Source organism: Ylistrum balloti, unplaced genomic scaffold (assembly GCF_031769215.1).
Source record: "Ylistrum balloti isolate Yb309-2 unplaced genomic scaffold, AGI_CSIRO_Ybal_v1 Utg369938, whole genome shotgun sequence".
NCBI lineage: Eukaryota > Metazoa > Mollusca > Bivalvia > Pectinida > Pectinidae > Ylistrum > Ylistrum balloti.
The window spans coordinates 948047-970809 of NW_026782047.1; the positions used below are offsets into that span (position 1 = coordinate 948047).

General features: G+C 33.1%; 1 protein-coding gene and 1 non-coding gene across 4 annotated transcripts in view; both read right to left on the minus strand.

The window, feature by feature from the left end:
* Nucleotides 1-6282: 6282 nt before the first annotated feature.
* The window catches only part of LOC132547209 (nostrin-like), a 50143-nt gene continuing 33662 nt past the window's right edge, over nt 6283-22763 (minus strand). For all 3 annotated transcript variants that reach the window (XM_060210974.1, XM_060210973.1, XM_060210972.1), the window contains 15 exons: nt 21976-22061; nt 20484-20564; nt 18334-18396; nt 16959-17040; nt 16366-16428; nt 15856-15963; nt 15326-15442; nt 14012-14119; nt 13194-13313; nt 12584-12692; nt 12140-12228; nt 11801-11929; nt 10696-10822; nt 10033-10137; nt 6283-9553 (listed from right to left, as the gene is read on the minus strand). In XM_060210974.1, coding sequence (XP_060066957.1) covers nt 9450-9553; nt 10033-10137; nt 10696-10822; nt 11801-11929; nt 12140-12228; nt 12584-12692; nt 13194-13313; nt 14012-14119; nt 15326-15442; nt 15856-15963; nt 16366-16428; nt 16959-17040; nt 18334-18396; nt 20484-20564; nt 21976-22061 — 1491 coding nt within the window. In that variant the 3' untranslated portion in view covers nt 6283-9449. The remainder of the gene's footprint in view (nt 9554-10032; nt 10138-10695; nt 10823-11800; nt 11930-12139; nt 12229-12583; nt 12693-13193; nt 13314-14011; nt 14120-15325; nt 15443-15855; nt 15964-16365; nt 16429-16958; nt 17041-18333; nt 18397-20483; nt 20565-21975; nt 22062-22763) is intronic.
* On the minus strand, nt 14637-14766 carry LOC132547244 (U11 spliceosomal RNA). The gene has a single exon (XR_009554101.1). It is a non-coding gene; the product is annotated as a U11 spliceosomal RNA (small nuclear RNA).

Sequence of the window (22763 nt, forward strand, 5' to 3'; positions counted from 1 at the left end):
CCAAGGTAATTCATTTGAACAAACTTTGTAGGGCTCCATGCCAGCATGCTATGGGCCAAGTATTAGCCCCCTAGGCCTTCTAGTATTTGAGAAGAAGTTATTTAAAGATTTTGACATATTTGACCCCTGTGACCTTGAAAGTTGTTCAAGGTCATTCATTTAAACAAACTTGATAGCCCTTCATCCCAGCATGCCACAGGCACAATATCAGCAATCTGAGCCTTTTGGTTATTGAGAAGAAGTTGTTTAAAGATTTTAACATATTTGACCCCTGTGACCTTTAAAGCGGGCCAAGGTCATTCATTTGAACAAACTTTGTAGGGCTCCATGCCAGCATGCTATGGGCCAAGTATTAACCCCCTAGGCCTTCTAGTATTTGAGAAGAAGTTATTTAAAGATTTTGACATATTTGACCCCTGCGACCTTGAAAGTTGTTCAAGGTCATTCATTTAAATAAGCTTGGTAGCCTTTCCTCCCAGCATGCTACAGACCCAATATCGGCACTCATAGACTTTTGCTTATTGAGATGAAGTCCTTTGTATATTTTAACATATTTGACCCCTGTGACCTTGAAAGTGGGCCAAGGTAATTCATTTGAACAAACTTTGTAGGGCTCCATGCCAGCATGCTATGGGCCAAGTATTAGCCCCCTAGGCCTTCTAGTATTTGAGAAGAAGTTATTTAAAGATTTTGACATATTTGACCCCTGTGACCTTGAAAATTGTTCAAGGTCATTCATTTAAACAAACTTGATAGCCCTTCATCCCAGCATGCCACAGGCACAATATCAGCAATCTGAGCCTTTTGGTTATTGAGAAGAAGTTGTTTAAAGATTTTAACATATTTGACCCCTGTGACCTTTAAAGCGGGCCAAGGTCATTCATTTGAACAAACTTTGTAGGGCTCCATGCCAGCATGCTATGGGCCAAGTATTAACCCCCTAGGCCTTCTAGTATTTGAGAAGAAGTTATTTAAAGATTTTGACATATTTGACCCCTGCGACCTTGAAAGTTGTTCAAGGTCATTCATTTAAATAAGCTTGGTAGCCTTTCCTCCCAGCATGCTACAGACCCAATATCGGCACTCATAGACTTTTGCTTATTGAGATGAAGTCCTTTGTATATTTTAACATATTTGACCCCTGTGACCTTGAAAGTGGGCCAAGGTCATTCATTTGAACAAACTTTGTAGGGCTCCATGCCAGCATGCTATGGGCCAAGTATTAGCCCCCTAGGCATTCTAGTATTTGAGAAGAAGTTATTTAAATATTTTGACATATTTGACCCCTGTGACCTTGAAAGTTGTTCAAGGTCATTCATTTAAACAAACTTGATAGCCCTTCATCCCAGCATGCCACAGGCACAATATCAGCAATCTGAGCCTTTTGGTTATTGAGAAGAAGTTGTTTAAAGATTTTAACATATTTGACCCCTGTGACCTTTAAAGTGGGTCAAGGTCATTCATTTGAACAAACTTGGTAGTCCTTCATCCCAGCATGTCACAGGCCCAATATCTACACTCTGAGCCTTTTGGTTAATGAGAAGAAGTTGTTTAAAGATTTTAACATATTTGACCCCTGTGACCTTTAAAGTGGGTCAAGGTCATTCATTTGAACAAACTTGGTAGAGCTCCATGCCAGTATCCTCTGTGCCAAGTATTAGCCCCCTAGACCTTCTAGTATTTGAGAAGAAGTCGTTTGAATGAAAAGTTTACGGACGGCGCACGGCGCACGGCGGACGGCGCACGGCGCACGGCGGACGACGACGGACGAAGCATGATGACTATTGGTCATCGGACCCTTCGGGTCAGATGACCTAAAAATGTCACATATCTACAAAAATCATATTAACAGGAACAAATGGTCTGATCTATGTTGATTTGAACTGTATTGAAATACTGGTGAATTTTTTTCTAATCTGTTTGAGATAAACTTTGCATAAAAGCTAAAGCAATACCATTATGACATAAACAACAATAAGCAGAAACAATAATGATATATAGAAATGACTAGACATACTAACTTATTGTATATATTTTTGTATGGAATCGCATTATATTATAAAATATGAAATGAAAAACCATAAACCCACAACACTATGAAGGAGAAATTGACTTTTGGAAAAAATTTCAATACTTTGCCTTCCCTTACACTTTAATTACACACACAACAAAGAAAACAATACCAAGATCCACAACATCAATAAATGCCAACAACATTGTGACAAATAATAATAAAACTGAGAATGACATTTTAAAAGATAAAGGTTTACTGGATTTGAGATTGAGTGTTGTTGCTCAGCCACTTATACCACTGACTGTAATATTTACAAACCTCTATTTTATTATAGTTTACACACCAGCAAATATTGTCAAATCATATCATCCCCCCTACTTAAATATACCTGTAGTGAGAATAACTACAGTAAAACTTGCAATAAACCCATGTGCCTAGTAATAAGCCCAATCCACATGTCTTGTTAAATTAGAAATAACATATACTATATCTTTGTCATGTAATAAGCTCCCCCCACCCTTCCTATTTTGAGTCAGAATTTTTGTTAACTGTAAAACAAATAATTTCAAGGGGCTAAAAATTTCAAGGTTTTTCAAACTTTATCGTAGACATATAAATTCATGGATTTAGAATACCCATAAATGAAAATAAATCAACAATGAAAATAAGTTGCCCACAAAAATTCTTGATTTTACAGTAAGTCCCTTGGGCTTATTACATTACAAATATGGTAATTCAAACTGTTTAGTCTAAAGCAAAAGCTATGATGAAACAGTAAAGATGAAAATGTTAGATTTGAAATATGAAAATGAAATTGATTAATTGCAAGAATGAATATCTATTCTGCAAATAAGCGTAGATGTCTATATAAGATTTCCTAGTCACGTATAAGTGTAGGCTTATTGCAGGACTATAAAATAGAATTGGTTGTTAGTTCTACATAAATTATATGGGTGGATGTATTGCCTTACCTTACTGTACAGATAGATATAATACACTGTAAAAATTCACCAGTATTACTTTGTAATGAACATGAAGCATGCCTGGAAAGAAAAGGTGATAATATCCATATCACACCTCTGTTTACACAAAGAATAAAACTTACCAATTCAGTAAGATCAAGGGCTCTTAATATCATCAAAGCTAATTTAGCAATACTGTTATTTACACAACATAACAGTAAATAAAGATAGAATGATGTAAAACACAAATAAACAAGTTCTCCAACCAACCAATTTGGCAAGATTTGAACAGCTGTTTTGTACAACCCACAACCTTACTATTTAAACAATTATAATGGTATCAAATCAAAATTTTCCTTCCCCAAATCACACATTTCTAATTTTTTGACTATGTTTACTGATATGACATTATCTAAGAGTTATTTCCCTTTGGTAGTGGTTATGGTTTATTAATTGTTAATAATAACATTGAGAACATTCAGAAGAAATTATGTGCATAAACAATTAAAAAAAATGTTGTTACTCTTGCTTTTCCACGAAATTAGATAGAGTAATCTGTTCAAATAAGTTTTGTAGTATCATTTCATAAACTAGTTGATATCAAACTTAGTTTCAAAATTCTCTTTATCAAAACTAGAGATTTCAGTGCAAAAAAGTTAATGGAAATTTCCTAAAGTGTGTTGTTCTGTCTTAGTCTGTCTTACACATTTGACCTCTGATCTGCATTGGAGAAATCAAAATTTAAATAGTTCTATTCAGAATGATATAAATGATGCATTTTTTGTACCTTGTTGCCTTGATTACCATTCATGTAAATGAAAGTCTCTAGAAATATTTTGGCGAAGTATACATGTTACAACAATAACATATCTGAGTCTCCATGTCACAGATTGTAAGTTGTCCTGTAACAGTAATCAAATCTTTGTCATATTTTCAATCAAATTAAAAATTTTCAAATTTGAAATACATATATCTACAATAAATATCATTTGTAATATCAAAGGATACAAATATATCAATTTCTCTAACAGTGCCATTCTCATCAACATAGGTACATTAGTTCAAATTTCATAAATTCTACAAAATATTTCTTGTCAACTGTAATATTTATAAAATATGGTGTTTATGAATTATGAATATTGTTCTATTACACACAGTCATTAAAGATTGTAATACTGCTAGAAGAAGTAAACAATGCTGAATCATATATTTTCATAAAGCTGGAGTTTCATATTTTTTCAAAAATTATTTTACAGTCGGCTCTGAACTTCGTTCATAAATTGTGTACTAACAGGCTCTCAACTTCAGTAATAAATTTTGTACTATAAAAGTGCATTATCACTGAAAATTCATGGCAAATTTTTAGCATTTTATCTAAACATCGTCAAGCAAAACTAAATTTGATAATTAAGACTACCCACAATATCAATGTTATTTAAAAGATAACATCAGGCACATATACTTATGTAGTCACTTCATTAAACTCAACAGAAATTAAAATGCAAAAAAAAAAAAAAAAAAAAAAATCAATAAGGACAGTGCAAGTCATATCTTTGTTTTGACAGAATTTTGTCCTGTCACCAATGTTTCACTTACTGTAAAATCATTGATTTTCGAGGAGAATTTATTTTCATTGATTTTGTGTGTAGTTTTAATCCATGAAATTCACATGTCCATCAACTGTTAAAAATTAGCAAAGGTTGATTCATTAGGCTATATTTGTTCATGAAATCAAGTGTCTACAATATATATATAACCACAAAAATAGAGCCCCACAAAAATGTATGATTTTCTCATTGTACAGTGCTTTCAGAAAAGGGACATCTCATGTCCAATATGTCTATTGCTGACTTATAAAACTTTGATGTTTTGTTCCATCACAACATGACAGGAACAATTTAAAACCTTTTTTACAGGTACCAACAAAATAAGCCTGGGAGTCAAAATCACACCATTGACTCCGTCACAGGGTGGGCTTATTACAGGACAATGAAATAGCTTTTGTTTTCAGTTCTGCTGAATAGAAATAGATACCAGTGGGCTCTTCACTGGACAGATACAGAAACACAAAGTAACACTGAAATTTTGGTGTTATTTATTTAATCATTAAAGCTATCTGTGCTGTTAACATTTATGCTGGAATGTCTAGAGCAGGACACAAACTTTTAACCCCAATCTCTTATTTACTGCCAAACTGAAACATCAATCTTAAAAATATTTTAAAAATACTTTGTGCAAAGAAATTTTTTGCCACCATATACATTTTGCCATTTTTTGTCAATGAACAGGGAGGGCAGATTTAAGATGGGGCAAACATTTTTATACTTTCATAACCTATCATAAAATCCTCGCATATCAAAATGAATATGTGTGTGTAATGGTACAAGGGCAAAAATAACCTGGGGTGAGAATATCCTGTTGTACAGTATCTAATTCAAAACTTTAAATAGTAATGAGACATCCAGAGACAAGACTCACAAAGATTATATAAAGATTCCCTACTTAATAAGTTGCAATATCGCTAATTATATCAACAACAGTTTTCCAAAATCATTACTTCCAGATAACTACTTACATTAGTGTTGTTTGAAATGATAAATAAGTATAATGCCATTGTTTATGTTCATTCTGCATGGAGAAAATAGGCTTATCACAGGACAATGTAAATATTGTTAGTACAGTAAATCCTTTTCAATTTCAGAATGGAAATTGGTGGTCTTATTACCAAATATGGACTAATTTGCAAACAAGAATGGTAGTATAATACAAATCACAATAATTTGTGTTCCATAACAGGATTTTAAAGAGTGTGCCCTTGAACTTAAAGCACTTTACACAGATCTGATTCTAATCTGATCTGCTGTATAAAGAGGTAAATGCATAGTGAGGGGGTAGACCAGTAATGGACTGTCACTCTTTATCATAGTTACTTTTTACATATTATGGTTGAAACAGTGTAGATGGTACAGATAGTCAATGATAAACCAATGCATCTGAACTAAATGTAGGGAATGTTACAGGTAGAGCTAAAAATGCATAGTATCTAAATTTCCTGTTATGAACCAGTATTACAATGTATTCTGTTTAAACAGGAACTGAATATTATAACAGTGCTGGATATATGTACATCCACTGAAACTGTTTTCCTCAGAGATTCTGTAAAAACGAATTATATTCAGCCGATTAGTTTCGGACAACTACAGCTGACATTTCACAGTTTATAAGATTCAGACCAAGTTTTCTGTAACAACTTTTTGATGTTCTTTATAATTAGAACAATACAAGAAAAACATGACATTGAGGAAAGAGGTTTGGAATTTCATTTTAATATAAAATAATAACATAAAGCTATAATCATATTAACACAGTATTACATTTAAACGACAACAAATGTCTGACAAAAACCATTCTGTTTTTATGTGAAATGGACAGTCTTCACAGAATTTTACAAACTAACGAGAACAGTTTTAAGAATTATGAGAATGAGTGAAAACACTTCAAAATGAAAGAGAAAAAAGACCTTTCTAACTTTCAGAAGATAAAAATTCTGAAGTAATACCATGAGCAATTCTAGAAAGTTATCTAAAATATCTACCATGTTAATACATGTACCACAACTAAATTTACCCAGCAATTCAAAAAAATACTCATTGTAAAGCTCTCATTTTTCTTTAATGAGACAGTTATGATCTTATGTTACTTAACAAAAAATATCAATATAAACTAATTCTTGACTTAAAGAACCGTTTATATTCAGATACCTATACCAGGTAATGCAGTTAAAATGAAATTTTAAAAAGTTAGCTTTACAAAATTGAATTTTTATCATCCTTTCAACTACTGGCAGTAAGAATAAGAATTGCTATCAAAATCTGTACCCTTTTTCTGTTATAACAATGTCATAGCATAAATAGCGGTGACTATTCTGAGGGAAGGGAGGTTACTCTGTCATTTTATGAGTACATTGGACAATGAAACAGTTCCACAGATTGGTCTACTGGTCCAAAAGAACAGTTGATGACCTCAATCCCATTCAATAAATGAGTTAACCAAAATACACTTATACAACCAATCATTTAATATCAGATCATTTTCTAAATATTATTACCTTTCTTTCATTTCAGAATATGAAGTTCATCATCTAATCTATTAAATTTAATTGACATCTATACAAGACTTTAAAATGTATGCTTCTTCACACAAGGAATTCCTTTTCATCTATCTCAGATTTTTACTATAGACCTTCACCATTTTTTTGTATGTTGATTTCAAATGTAAGATAAATTTGTCATCTGCCTTTCATATCTGATGGATTTATCCCTTGTGTTGTATCTTTTGGAAAGGAGAGACATGGTAATGTAAGAGAGCATACATCCTTCAATAAATGTTTATAATTTTTTTTTTTTAGTTTCTACTTTAATTTGGGTATGAAATATAAAACATTTTTGCATACATAACACATTATTTGACATTGCAATATACAAGGAATATGTAGCAATGAACTTGTTTTCAAAACATTCAGAATATAACAGTGAGAACATGTAACTTTCTTTTAACATTCATCTTTAAGTCATTCATGATGCGATGCACAAATAAGTACTTTACTTTTCCAAAAGAGTACAGGTGGAGTGAACTTCTAGTGTTTGTCAAGTTATTTCTGTGATATGTTGTGATTATATGGATGTGATGTTTAGATAATTAACAATTATGGACTTTCAACGAGGTTAACAAAATTGTTTTGTAAACCTAGAGTAAAAAATAACTACAGACAATATCAATTGTTTAATACTCATCTATAAATACATACATTCTAATGAAATAGAATGTTTGTTACTTTCATAAAATGACAACACAATTGATCAACTGTAACAACTACTCTATTTACTACAACGCTGTTTAAATGACAGGAGCACTGATACCTCAGCATATATCTTGATAATTATGTCACAATAGAATAAGGTTTATGATGAACAGAATGGCAGTCCATTAAAATTCAAACATTGGTAACATACATTTTGCAGCATGTCTGCATAGATTTCTTGGATATGTACATAAAGATGGTCTTCAATTTCTCCAAACACTAACATCTTAACAAGGATCCTGAAATTACAGACTCAAAGTCAGTGACACAACGCCAGGTCAAATAAATGACAGAGTTATGTTCGTAACACAATTTTAGATAAATGTTTGATGACAAGACATTGAAAAAAATACCTGAATGAAGAAAGCCAAGACGAAAATATTCAACCATATCAATTTCAAAAATTAATTCCTTTTACATAAAATCTGACAAAAATCTCTGTAGTTAAGGAAGAGATCACAGCCCTGCAATCTGTAAATAGTATTTGAAATATTAGATCTTTTACTTTTCATCTCAGCCTATTGCAAATATTGACCAATAGTCAGGAAAGTTTTAAAGCAATATATAGTTATATCATAAACAAAGCTACAACCATCAATGTGTTTCTTCAGAAAAATAAACCTCTTCAGTCACAAGATACAAGGTCAAATCAGGTGTCAACACTAATTTGTCTCAAGAATGTATTGTTCCTTCTCAATATAAATACAAAGGGAGGGAACTCTCCCACTTGACTGACAAGAACCCTTTATAGAACAACCATCAGGTATACCATTTTACAGAAAAACTGCTCAAATTTTAATTTGAAATGTTTTATGCAGATCAATTTTATAGCATAAACTTTACAGGATATAACCTTAATAATAAGGATAATAAATTGAAATTGTTACCTTTCAACAAACTTAAACTTAGCCAAAAATCACATTTTCTATTAAATAGTGTATAGAATTAAAGATACAAATGTTCAAAAATCATTGGTTTCATAGAGTATACAGAAAAAAAAAAATTGTCCATAACCTTTCAGAAAAACACAAAGGAAAATACTGTTTTAAATTTACAACACAATACAAAACAAAGTATAGAAGTTTACAATGAACCATGTAATATCATGTGGTTTATACAATAGACAGAACATAGTGAATTGTATTTCATTTTAACATTCATCAGACAAAACACACTCATTGGATGTGTAGCACTACATGTGTCTTCTTCATCCATACCGGTCAGAACTAATCCATTGAGTAGTAGTTCAAAGATGTTTAGAAACATTTCCGCAAGAAAGTGTCAATTCTAGAGCCTCTTGGGATCAGACCTGCATACCCAGGGGTAGAAACCGTTCAGTTCCAAGGTTCATATCTGTTTATTACCAGGAACACGAGACCTAAATCCTTGACTGGATCAGTTATTTTATCTGCTTCTACATATTTTGCCAACATCTATCCTTTTTTTTTACCCAACATATCAGATTTTCATCTCATAAAATTCAGTAAATTAATTCACAAGTGTTCAAATATTTTATTCTCCTGGTTATAACTATCTTATCTCCAGGAGTCTGACCCCAATTGTAATGTCAAGGATGTCAGATCTCTGTCACAACTGTCAGAGTGTGCCCTGGTCACACCTCCGCCACGTATGTGGCAGGGAAAATTCCAACACGTCCTCGTAATTCTCCCTGCCACCAACCATCTGGCTGTTTCTCATAGATGTTTATCAAGTCCCCTAACATAAACAAAAAAAATATAAGATCACTAAGTTTGAACATATATTTAAAGATTGAACATCTTTTAAACATTAGAAATGGATTGTATTATTGTGTTCCTTTCAAAGATATTCAACAACATAAGGCAATACATTATCAAATCAAGATTTCAGATTCCAAACAACACAAAAACATCTAAATTAACTTTATTCTGTAATTTCTTTGGTTAATTATCATTAAAAATTGACCGTTTTTTTTTTTACTCATGATGGAATAGTTAACAATAGCAAAACATTAAAGAAATTATCGGTTACACAGTAACCAGCAATAATGTCCCAAACAGTCCCTAACTGGACAATATCTATAAATTAGATCTTCTGATTCGGATTCAAACAACAATCTTGATAGACCTGCACAGTAGATACATGAATATTGAACCGTGACATTCATTACAAAAAAAAGACGCAGAAATCTTTCACATTCTGTGATAAATACCTACCTGGCTGAATTGGTAATTCGTCATTCTGTGATGGACTGTACTCGTACATAACCTTACATCGACCAATCACATGCGTCTCCCCAATTTCATCAAACTCATCATCATCTAATTGAAAATGAAAATGGTTGTACTATTTTTTGAAATAATGATATTTTAAGCCCTTAAGCACCAATTTTCAATTATCTTATTAAGTAGTAAAGTTTACAAACAAAGGCAATGCTTATTTTCCAAATAACTACCTTGTGGACCAATTTCTAATAAATTTTTACAAGTTTCTATGTGAAAAATTAAATACTCTCAGCATTTTGAAAAGTTGATGCATCTAGTCATCGATATACAATAAAACATAATTCTTAACAATCATGATTTTTTTTATTTTTTCAGATTTTCTCAACAACACAAAGTAGAAAAAGCAATATAAATAATTTGAACTTTCAAATCCTGAGAGATATTCAGTACAGAGAAACAAAAATACAGTATTATCCTGAGAGATATTCAGTACAGAGAAACAAAAATTCAGTATTTAAGATATCAGTGAGAAAGACAATAGTCATTTTGAACTTAGGATTAAGGCAATAATCGATACAGCAATTACCAATTGGCCAATGCGAAAAAAAAAAAAAAATTTCCTGAATTACAAAAGTACTTTCCAGTTATACATACCAAAATCTTCGTATGTATCCCCTCCTTGACTTGCCAGAGCGCCCACAGTTACTGATGTAACATCATACCCAGAGCTACCCTCCACAGCCAAATTCATGGGCAGCCGGAGGGTACTGATGTTGATACTCTGGAGAGAAAAAAGTTTTTTTAACAGACTTATGCTACAGTTAAATTTTCGAAACTGACAGTCAAGTGGTCTACCATGCCTCTGCTATCTCTGCTCATCTTTTCCTTGCCAGACATCTTTCCCTTCTAAGACAATATATCAAGAGAATTAACCATTTAAACATTTTAACAGGAAAAGCTGATTGTAGTGGTATTGTGTGTAATCTACTTTGCTGAGGGCTAGTTAGTTAAGTCATTAATTGATCAGACAGTCTACAATTAATTGTCATCAGACTAATTGATACAATATTTGAAGGTGGTTATCTCGTGTGTATTATCCTGAAACTGGCACCACCATGGTCAAAATACTCCTGTCACATATATATTCGGCAGTGATAGAAACAACTTTATTTGTGTGGTAATTTGACAGAATTACACAATGAACTTACTTCGATATTACATTTAGAAATATGAATAGTTGTTAAAATAAGCAATTTTACATGTTGTAACGAATAAGTTCATTTATAAAAAACATAAAACACTGTTATAACCAATGAAGTTTGGAACTATGTTTCTGCACAGAGCAGTTATTATGGTGTCTGTCATAAGGCAAAATTCAGCATAACGTCAATGTCAGGTAAACACAGATTGAACAACAAAACAGTTTCAATAGTTTGATTTTCAAACTGTGTTGCAGGATAAAATAGAATAGAGGCTGGCTACTTTTGTATTTCTTCACCGTCACCAAAATACAACTTATATTTTAAGACATTGACCATGTATTCTCTATGTATTTCTTTTAACTGTCTTTGAATCCATCATTATTTACAATAGGTAATCAACGACCAATCACAAAATCTAAACCTATTTCCAACATGTATTGATGATTAGATTCATTTGGCTCTTTACTGAGGGTAGAATCATGCAATTGATTTAACACTCATAAAAGATCTTTGAATTTTATTAAAATGACAGGAAAGATATATTGAATCAATCTTACCTGTTTATCACGAGCCGTTTCTATGTACTGGGCAAACTTATGGGTAAGTTTCTGTTGTCCCTCCAGCTTGGCAAGTGTTGACGCCATCTTAAAATGACTAGCTTCAAGAAAATTCATTGTAAACGTCACCTAGAATGAAAAAACAAATATCAATATGATTCTATACAACACAAAAGTTAAACATTTATAATTCTGAATTAGTGATCAGACACCGAATAGTTTTGAAGGAGCCAAGGGAAAGTATGGCTAACTTTGAGTCTATCTGCCTAACTAATAATTATTGTGCATTCTATCTACAGACTTCATCGCCTAACTCATGACAGTTTTGTGTTTGCTTACCTGTGATAATCTTTGCCTGGCATCATCTTGAGCATCCTGATCAGCAAAATTAGGTCGCTGTTTGTACACTTCGACCAATTTTTCCACACCTGTGAAAATAAATTCTGAATATCAATTCCATCAAATATATACATGTATTTGTAAGTATGTATTCAGGGCTCTCACACCCCATTTTGGGACTGGGGCCCGGGGCCCTTAGAATTTGGAAAAATAGCGGCATTTTCCTTAGAATTGGGAAAATTTGGGGTCTAAATTGGGAAAAAAAGATACTGTTTTGCATTGGGAATGGGGCCGAATATCGGTCCCAATCTAGCAGATTGAGAGCCTTGGTATTTGTAAGTTCCCTGGTCTTGTGCATTTCTGAGATCCCCAAGTCATTCCTGAACTCTATCAAATAATTGTATTGAAAGATAAGATAATTTATCCATGATACGCTTAAAATACCTTCTCTTCCTTTCCGTTCCCTCTCTATTGCTTGCCGCAGATATAACAGGTAATTTTGTAGAGAATTTTTTCTTCGCTCAGCTTTCATGCTAAACTGCATATCTTCTGACTACAATTACAACAATACAGATATGTGATACAGTGACACACGACAATGCCAAAATCTTTTTAATTACCGGGAAACATGGTAGAAGGACAATCTTTAATTATAAGGAAAACAACAAACTTGTTATTAGACATTCATGAGGGAGTATTATTCCTGTTATAACCCCATGTGATCACAAAAGAAATTTGACTCAATATCAACAGGTGGGTTAATCCGAATAACCAGACAAAGAAATAGCATTTCTTTGTAACTTTCCCTAACAGCCATTGTGACCATCATTAGGCTTACCATGGTAATGATTTGTATCTTCAAATAAAGTAACCAGAAATGTTTTTCATTTTTTAACCATGTTTATATATATATTGGTTTATTGTAAAGTATAAGCTTGTTTTCTTATTGTTTGATATATAAGATAACCAATGAAATTTTTCCTTTACATTGGCTCATTGATAGATACACAGTAAAATCATATGTAGGAGTAGCTATTGACTGGTGTAAACTTACGTAACAGTCAAGAAGGATCTGTTCCGGTGTAGTCATCACTGATCCTTTCTGTTGGACGATTGTTTTAAGGTCAGACTGAAGGTCAACGGAAATCACGGCTTCATGAAGACGGTCACAACTCTGAAACAACATTTTTTTGTTTTGTAAAGAAATGATTTTTAAATTGTTAAAAGTGTCATCCTTGATACTCTAGGGGTTATGATAACTTTCGCTCTCTACACCCTTTAAACATGTCATGGCAAAATTGAAGGCACAAGCAAAGTAATTTGTTTGGTTCCAGGAGGAAAAATCTGACCAATCACAGGCTGATACACTCCTTTTGAAGATTAGAAAGGCGTTACACCAGACTTCAAAGCCATTACAATATAACATAATTGACCTCAAGATTTGTTTCATGTACATCAAAAGATAAACTAGCCTTTTCATCTTGTCAACAAGGTGTTGCACATGGAACTTTCAATTTTGCCATAACATATTGCAGGGGTGCAGAGAGCGAAAGTGATTGTAACCCCTGGAGTATTGAGGATGTGAAAGTGCAGGAAACTTGCACATTCAATGATAAATACATTATTCAAATCCACAATGAAAGAGAAAAAGAAAAAAATGAAACATCGCTAGTATGTCAAAATATGTAAACCAATAAATCGTGCTGAACTTTCTGACAGATGTTATCTGGTCATATCCACTGTTATTTTTTTTTTATAAAAGTTTTGGAACTGGACTCTGTATTCCACTAAAAATCAACTCTGCTAAGTCTTACCTGTGTGAGGCAGGGATTTACACTACACATTGTAATATCGATTGTTTTATCAACCTACCTGGGTTAGTCTTGGTCCCAACACAGAAATGTGACTGTTGTAATGGTTAAGATACTCGGACATCTTATTGATTCTCTCCTCCTCTAATGTCTGTAGCTGTGCACTTCCCTGAAAATATAACATGGTTATAAAGACTCACCTATAAAAGACAAATGTGGTATTTTGTGTATACAAAGAAAATCTATATGATTGCGAAAGGCAGTGTTGCTTACTCTCCTGATTCATGTCAGCCAGATATTTAATATTAGCCATATCATGACCTGAACAAATTGTGAAAAATACAAGAATCCCCAATATTTCTTTATTCTTAATCAGTATTAAAAAATTGCAAACTCAATTTTTAGACCCAATCTTAGTAAAATTTTGTTCAAACATAACATGGAGTATCATCAACATATGTGACATCAATATACACTAGAATTAATTGTAAAGTATTTTTCCTTAATGGCCCATCACTTTACCCTGGATTATGAAAGGCCATGACCAGAGACTGACAATACTAAAAACATTCATATTATTCAAGAAAAAGGTATTATTATACAGTCACATGTACCAGGCAATCATTTCCTTCAGTTCATGTGTCTGAACAAAACTATAAAAAACATTACTTTGATGTTATTTTTTGTGGGGCGCCAGGTCAGAGGAACACCAACTGCCACCAGTGAACAGAAATTATGCCTCCGAAATGTCTTGATTGTCATTCCGCTCAGAACCCGTAAGGGAACTAAGTGCTACTCACAGCAAAGGCCCTTTTTAATCTAATCTATAAACCTTCCATTACTTACACTCTAAAAAATTGCAGTCTAAATCTTTACTGTAATTTACATATGTCAATAAAATTTGCACCAGTTCTGTTACATTCTGTCCCAAAATATTACCATCATTTTAAAAATTTACCTCCATAAGTAGGTTGTACATTTTGCTACCAAATATTTTTGTATAATTTCAGTACTTTACATATAAAATGCCTTTTTCAAGGCAGTCACTAACTACTTTCAGGGGAGGTAACTCTTGCAACATTATAGATCACTAAATATCACTCTAACAAACAGTATTGATTATTCATAAGCTGATTTTATATTAAATATCACTCTAACAAACAGTATTAATTATTCATAAGCTGATTTTATATTACTGTGGTGGTAGTCTAATTCTAAATAATATGTGATCTCTAAAGATGTCAAATATTTTACAGTATTGACTGCAAATCCAATTAAAATGACGCCAAAAAAAAGTGGTCTTTTCTTTGTTTCACATATTCAATTTTAATTTGATTTCACTCCTCATTCTCCTGTGTCTATAGGAAATACATACTTTACACACAGAGAAGTCCCATTCCTGTCGAGCAGCTTCCGCTTTCTCACATAATTCACAGTAATCTTTATCTGCTTTCCGTAACAATTTGGCTACTTGTTCACATTTCTTATCCAGCTGTGATATTCAAAAATAATTAGTGAAATAAAAGTGTAAAAAATTGAAATATAACCTGAATAGTAGATGTTTGGAATATAGTAAGTAGCAGGCAAAAAATAATTCAATCAAATTTTGATGATATGGATAAATAAATCATTTTTTCCTTTTTTACCAGGATTTTGTTTTTATTTGAGGACCAATTACATAAATTTCTAAACAAATATGATTTTTTACGCATAATCATGTTAATATTTTATATCTGTAATTATAGATTTTGATGTCTATTACTATTCATAATATCATTTTTATCTGCAAATGAAAAAAAAACACAAACTTAAAATGTCAATATGAACATAGACTTAAATGTTTAGAATAGGATTGTTTCTGAAAAAACAAAACAAAAATAACATAACTATGACACATAAACAAACCTTGGCTAACTCCTTCTCAGAGTATTTTCCTTTCCCTGCACGAGCATCTGACAGAGTTTCCTCCCCTTTTTCTCGATCCTTAGCAACAGAGTATGCTCCTCTTTTAGCCTGAAACAGAAGACAGGATTTACCTAGGGTATGAGAGAAATATTTCAGTAGCTGATTTATGAACTGTATTCTGATACACTTATCTGAATATATGGTTCTAGTTTCTGGTATGAGACTTTTCCTTTTCTTAGAAGTAATAAATCAGAGTGTGATCAAATTCAAACAGCACACAGCTTTCGGAATCTCCTATCAATCATTTGTCACTTGGAATTTAATTTTGTTTTGTATTCTTTATTCTAAAGGAGGCATTTAATCTAGCAAAATGCATTTGATAGGACCTGAATGGCAATTATAGATATTATGTGACTTCAGTGTATAAACAGGAAAAAGTTAAACCATACGTCACAATACACTACACATGTAATTGCTTTATAATAAATACACTGTTTACTTCAAACTTACCTTATATTCCTCAGCTCTTCTGTCCGTCAAAGTCTTTAGGCTTTTGTCTACAGCAACCTCAATCTGTAATGAGAAATACAGAGTTTTTGTGATCACTGTTTTTAACATATATAATACTAAGGATGAGAACTTGTCATGTTAAATATATCTAGGAAATGTTCATTGTTCTCTTCAGTGGTCTATAATCATTATTATTTTTGTTAAATTGGAAAGACATTTTCAAGGCTTGATACAGCATGAAGACTTTTCCTAAGCTTCCAAATTCCTTTTCTATGACATTCCAAAAACTTCAGTTGTGGTGAAATAATATCCTGTCCTAATTCGACATAATCTTTGACTGCAATTTTAATTTGACATGACTCCAATGAGTCGACAGATGCTTTTCATAACAGATAAGGAGATTGTATTAAAAAATTCTGTACAAAGTGCTGTTAGCTCTTTCTAACACAGTGAACTTTAATTGCCGTCAAAAGATCTCATTATAACATGTAAACTGATTCTTTTTAATACTAAGGCTGGTTTTCAATGTGTGTAGATAGCATTTATGATTTCATCCCTAGTGGTGTTAATATACCAGGTAGAATAATACGTACAGGTTTCCTGGCTTTGTGCTGGGCTTCCATCAGGTGTTTAATAGGTTTACTAATTTCTTCCTGGAGGGCCGTCGATAAATTTCTGAACAGACAAGAAAAAAATATTGTTAATAGGTAAAATTCTGCAAAAATCTTTGTCAGATATACGTGTAACAAATAGCATGTAAGCAGAGCATAATTGAAATCACCAGACCAAAATGGATAGTTTTACTGAATTTACACTCCCATAAATGATTAATAGGAGATGATGCCTCCAATATTCATTTTATTTTCATCATCCATCCCAATAATCCTCTGCCTAGGGTAATTCAGGAAGGTGCTTTTGAAAATATTTCTGTTTCAAATCTAAGAATATCATTTAACTTAATATATCTATAATTCACATTGCTCTGAGTCAGAGGGTATGGAATTACTACATTACAATGAAATAGAATTGATTTATAATTTTAAAGAACAGCAATGTACTCTATCTTTTCATAATGCAGAGTTATCTTCTCTTGTAAGCAGGTATTGATTGTAATGTCAACTGTTTGAGTGAGGAAATTACATTGTTTTCTTAACATATTGCTCTCAAAAACACTTTCACTGGCTAAGCACTAGGACTAACAGTCCTCAGATTTCACCTGAATACTAGTTATTGGGAAACAGTCTAGCAACAGAATAAGTCATGGAGGTGGAAAACCTTAACTAACCAACCAACAGTTCATCAAATAGTGGTTCATGGTCAGTACCAGTATCACTAGATAATCATCAGACATATCATATTGTCGTCGACTTGCTACTATATCTCTTTACCCCTCATCATGATAAAAACTGCCAATCTGTTGATCCCAATTCCCACTTCCAGCAAATGTGTTGATCCAACATAACCAAATCCCCAATAACAAACCAATCTGGTGATCTCAACATAACCCCACCCCTTCCCCTACCCCAGCCAATCTGCTGATCCTAATATAACCCCACCCCTTCCCCTACGCCCAGCAAATCTGTTGATCCCAACATAACCCCACCCCTTCCCCTACGCCCAACAAATCTGTTGATCCCAACATAACCCCACCCCAGCCAATTTGCTGACACAAACATAACCCAACCCATACCCAAAGCCAATCTGTTGATCCAAACATAACCCAACTCCAATTCCCAGCCAATCTGCTGATCCAAGCATAACCAAACTCCCACCCTCAGCCAATCAGATGATCCCAACATAGCCCCACCCAAGCCAATTTGCTGACACAAACACAACCCAACCCCCATCCTCAGCCGTTCTGTTGATACCAATATAACCCCACCCCAAGCCAATCAGCTTATCCCAATAAAACCTCATTCACCGTTAATATGATGATCCCAACATAAACACCATTATCTATATAGTTACTTGTGTAATTCTGCCTCCTGCTCCATTGTAACTGAAACCGCTTTCCATCCATTGGACAAAGTTCTGCAAAACACAAACAAGCACTAAAGATATAAGATTCTTTGAATTAAGATGACTTCGCAGTATGTTTCGCAATCAAATTGAAGTTGTATCTATTTCTCTAGCAAGTGAGATTATATATTCCATAATTCAAATTATATCACAATTCAGGACAACATAAATAAATCAATAACAGCTTTGATATACATAATTCAATCTACAACAAGATAATCGGTAGAGCCAATGGATGCTCCCTGAATAAACACTAGTTCCAAAATGGCTAATCTTTTAAAATGCTTTTCCAATATCTCTAGTGTTGGTTCTTGTGCACTGAACTTCTCCTCATTTATATCTATCTACCTATGAAGTTTCATGTCTACGTTTCTTATGGTTTCAATGTAAGGAATTGGACAAGATTTAAATATGAAAAATAGCAAAGGGCAATAACTCATACATTATGTAACAGAGAGATATGATTCAGGTGCACTGCACTTCTCCTAGTTGATATTTATCTACCTATAAAGTTTTATGTTGATACCTCTTATAGTTTTTGAGTTATGCCCAGGACAAAATTACGACAGATGAACGAACGGAGGGACAAATGAAGGGACGGAGGAACAACAAAGAAGCAACTATATGCTCTCCGTTTGGGGGGACTCAAGGAGGTTGTCACACAAATATGTACACAAGTTGATAGTTATGAAGAAGTGCATGAACTTTCATGACAATTAGATCAAAATGAAGTTGACAAAGGTAAGAGATCAAAACATTTATTATTAAATCAGTGAACTCCACTTTGATCCTGCAAAATTAAGAAAGGAATCCGTACAAAAAGTGCTAGTTGTGAATATATATACTATAAAGATTCCTGAAAATCTTATACAAATTGATGTTGATAGAGCAGCAATGTCCTTTGGTTAAAACCACATTGCATATGTAAGTCTAGACTGTTCTTGTCCCCTAAATGACAGATCGTGAGAGGACAGTTAATGACTTATGCAATCAACAGAATTGCCTACATCTAAATTTTCATTTAAACCCAGTTTATTATACAACAGCTTACATTATCAGTAAACAAAATTTTTAACTTTAATTATTCTCATAATGTAAATATTTTTCATGTAATTTTTACATTTCGTCACAAAACAAATAATTTGGGGTGAGCAATAATAATGTTGTTTTATCGCGATATTTTCTTTTGACAATTTATTGCAGTGAAATTTTATGACTGTAGAGATTAGAACTTTGTAGAACATCTGATCATTTTTCAGAGAAATTTTGATCAGAACCCAAATTCAACTTGTTAGAAGTGGTCTTAAACCTGTGTGTAATAAGGGTCCAATAGAATACATCATGATCTTTCTTTATTCATTAAAACATTGTTTATTGATGTTTCTCACAAAAACAACAGTAGATGCATACTTTGTTGTATATTTCTTTCTCCGCACTACATGTTTTTATTCTCCATCTTTCATACCCATACCCTCAGTATAAATTGTTAGGACTAACTCGGTTCTGTTAGCATATATGATCACAATATTCCATCAACTCGTTGTTTATGACAACACCATTTCTATGGTTTTTTTTATGCATTTTGACGATATAACAATCTGTTATTGTTGTTCTGATGACAGATCACTTAGCTTTGAAACATGACAATCTTCTGAAGGAGTAAATCCTGCATCGGAGCAGATCTAATAGTGTTGTTTTCATTCTAGAAACCTTATTCTACTATTCTACTTTTAGAAAGGGCTGTGTATGCTACTGGTATCTACGACAGTTCCTAACGTATTGCATGGAAATTTACCAACTGAGAGACATTGTGTCTCCACTCCCCCAGTGTCGTGTGGTGATACATAACTTCAAAATCATGAAGTTTTTAGAACATCGCCACATTAAATTAAGGTATTGCTTTCTAATGTACCAATTTTTTCTACAGAAAAATATCTGAATATACCAACATACAATAGATTGTGATATATAAAAATATCTTTTTTAATATTACAATACATATATTGTGATATGAAAACTGTTTGCAATACCAATCCTTAAAAATAATGAATGCCTTTGTTACCACACATGTGATTCCACGTTTGAATAATAATACTCACCCTATAGTATTGCTGGAAGATTTACTTAGTTTGGCGGCAAGTTTAGCTAACCCTTTTGCGTATGTGCTCTCTAACTCTGCCCTGTAAAAACCAAAGCATGCCAACAGCTATGAATTTCTCTTATGCAATTAAATATGTCCTGGTACACACTGGTCCCAATGAAACAGAATCAATTAAGAAGTGCACGTTACTAATATTTAAATTCTGCGACTAAACCACAAACTATTAAAAATGTAAATGGATTTCTGAATTGTGTGATGGAACAGGTTATCAGGATACATATATTTCCAATTTGCATTTATTCCAGGATAAACCATCTTGTTTGTCTCTTTAAGCTGACAACACTGGGGAGTAGCCATTTACAAACGTCGTATTGATTTATCTAAATTTTAAAACTTTTTTGAACATTTTCAACCTAGAAGCAAAGCGAATACCGTTACGAGACATTCCCTATGTATAGCATGCTAAATGTCCTAATTTTATAAGGACAAGTTAGAAAAGTGGGAGTCAATTGTCCTGGGACTCGTATGCAGAATAATCATTGAATTAATTTTATCAAATAACCATTCAGACTCCTGAGAAACATCTTTCTGTTTTGAAAGCTTGCAGTTAGCGCACAGAGCACATATCATAAGCTACCAAGAATGAGCCTCCATACCATATTACAGATGTCAGTGTGAAGTTAGTATATCAAATCAGCATGAGTTTGTTTTAGAGATTATGAAAGGGACAAATCAAGTTATTTGTCTCAATCACTCTCATTTTCCCATTCCTCAGCACACACGAGGCATAGCAGAGTTTTTAACAGGTTTAAACACCCTTGCAACAGTCTGGATAAAGTAAAATAGTCAAAAAAAAAAGGGAGAATATCAAGATCTTCACTGTTGCAATAGGTTGGCAGATTGATTTTGGTCTCTTCAATGTCTCCTAAGCAGAAAAGGTGGAAGAAAAACCCCTGCATGGCAGAACCGTCAGTTGCTTCCTTCGAACATGCAGAAGTACTGAATCAAAACCTGTAAGACTATTTTCCTGAATTTGAATGAGTTCAATTACTCCTTGACTTCCTTTGACCCCTAACTCCATGGAAAACAAACCCATCCTTGCAGATCGTTTCTGATTTGCATCACTAAATGATTATTACCATCAAGTTTCATTAAAACCTGAAAGACACTTTCATGATATGTAGTATTTCTGACCTTTTCGGCTTTTCCCACAAGTCTCAGAGGGTGAAACCCCTTTACAAGTACCATCAACACAACTGACGGATGAATACCTTAAATATTCATCAAATCTAACCTCTGAATCTGAGGGAAAGTTGAAAAAAGGTTATTGTTCATACAAGAAGCAAGAGGTCACCAAATTATGATCGTGTAGTCAGGTGACCAGTATAATGATAAAGTATACAAATAAACACAAAGGGCAAGATACTAGTAATGGATCTGATGGCCAAAATTCAAATCAAAACATTTCAACATGTTTAAGATATCCATACCTCTCTGCTAGTATGATGGAGACATCTTTACAGAATTCACAGCCTTGCTTGATGTATTTCCTTAACTCCTCAAACCCATTCAGGCCCTGAAAAATACCAATAACAAAACAACATGACTTCAATATTTAAAAAAAAAAATTTGTATAAAAACAGGAATATCCTAATGAAGTGCTTTTCCACAAGTAATTTGGAAACTGAGGTATGATTGATGAAGGGTGGAAAGTGGGACAATTATCTTCACAATTATACAGGGAAATAATTGTCCTGCAGGCTTACTTTCAACCTCCCATCAAAATTTTGGTCTTCATCCTGTATTAACTACTAAAAGAATTGAATAAAATATACTGCAGCTTTAACTTCAAACATTAACTTCTTTTTAAAATTTTCCCATTATTATCAAACAAGGGCTGAAATATGCCTCAATCTCACCTCCAAGGAAGTGAAAATTCCATAAGTATTGTCTTCCGATTTTGCCTTCCGTATATATTCCCTTCAATGGAATAACCCTTATGTTAACACTTGACTTTTCCTCCCCTATCTATCCCTGTCGATGGAATAACCCAAGTATTAACAACTGATTTTCCCTCCCCATAAATTCCTGTCAATGAAATAACCCAAATGTTTAAAACTGATTTTCCCTAACCTATATAGATCTGTCACTGCAATAACCAGACTGTTAACAATATCATCTCTGCAATATTATATGACCTGTAACTTGTTAAAATGCTTTAAAGTCTATACATGCAGATGATTTACAATAAGCAAATATCTTAAATATTGACCAAATG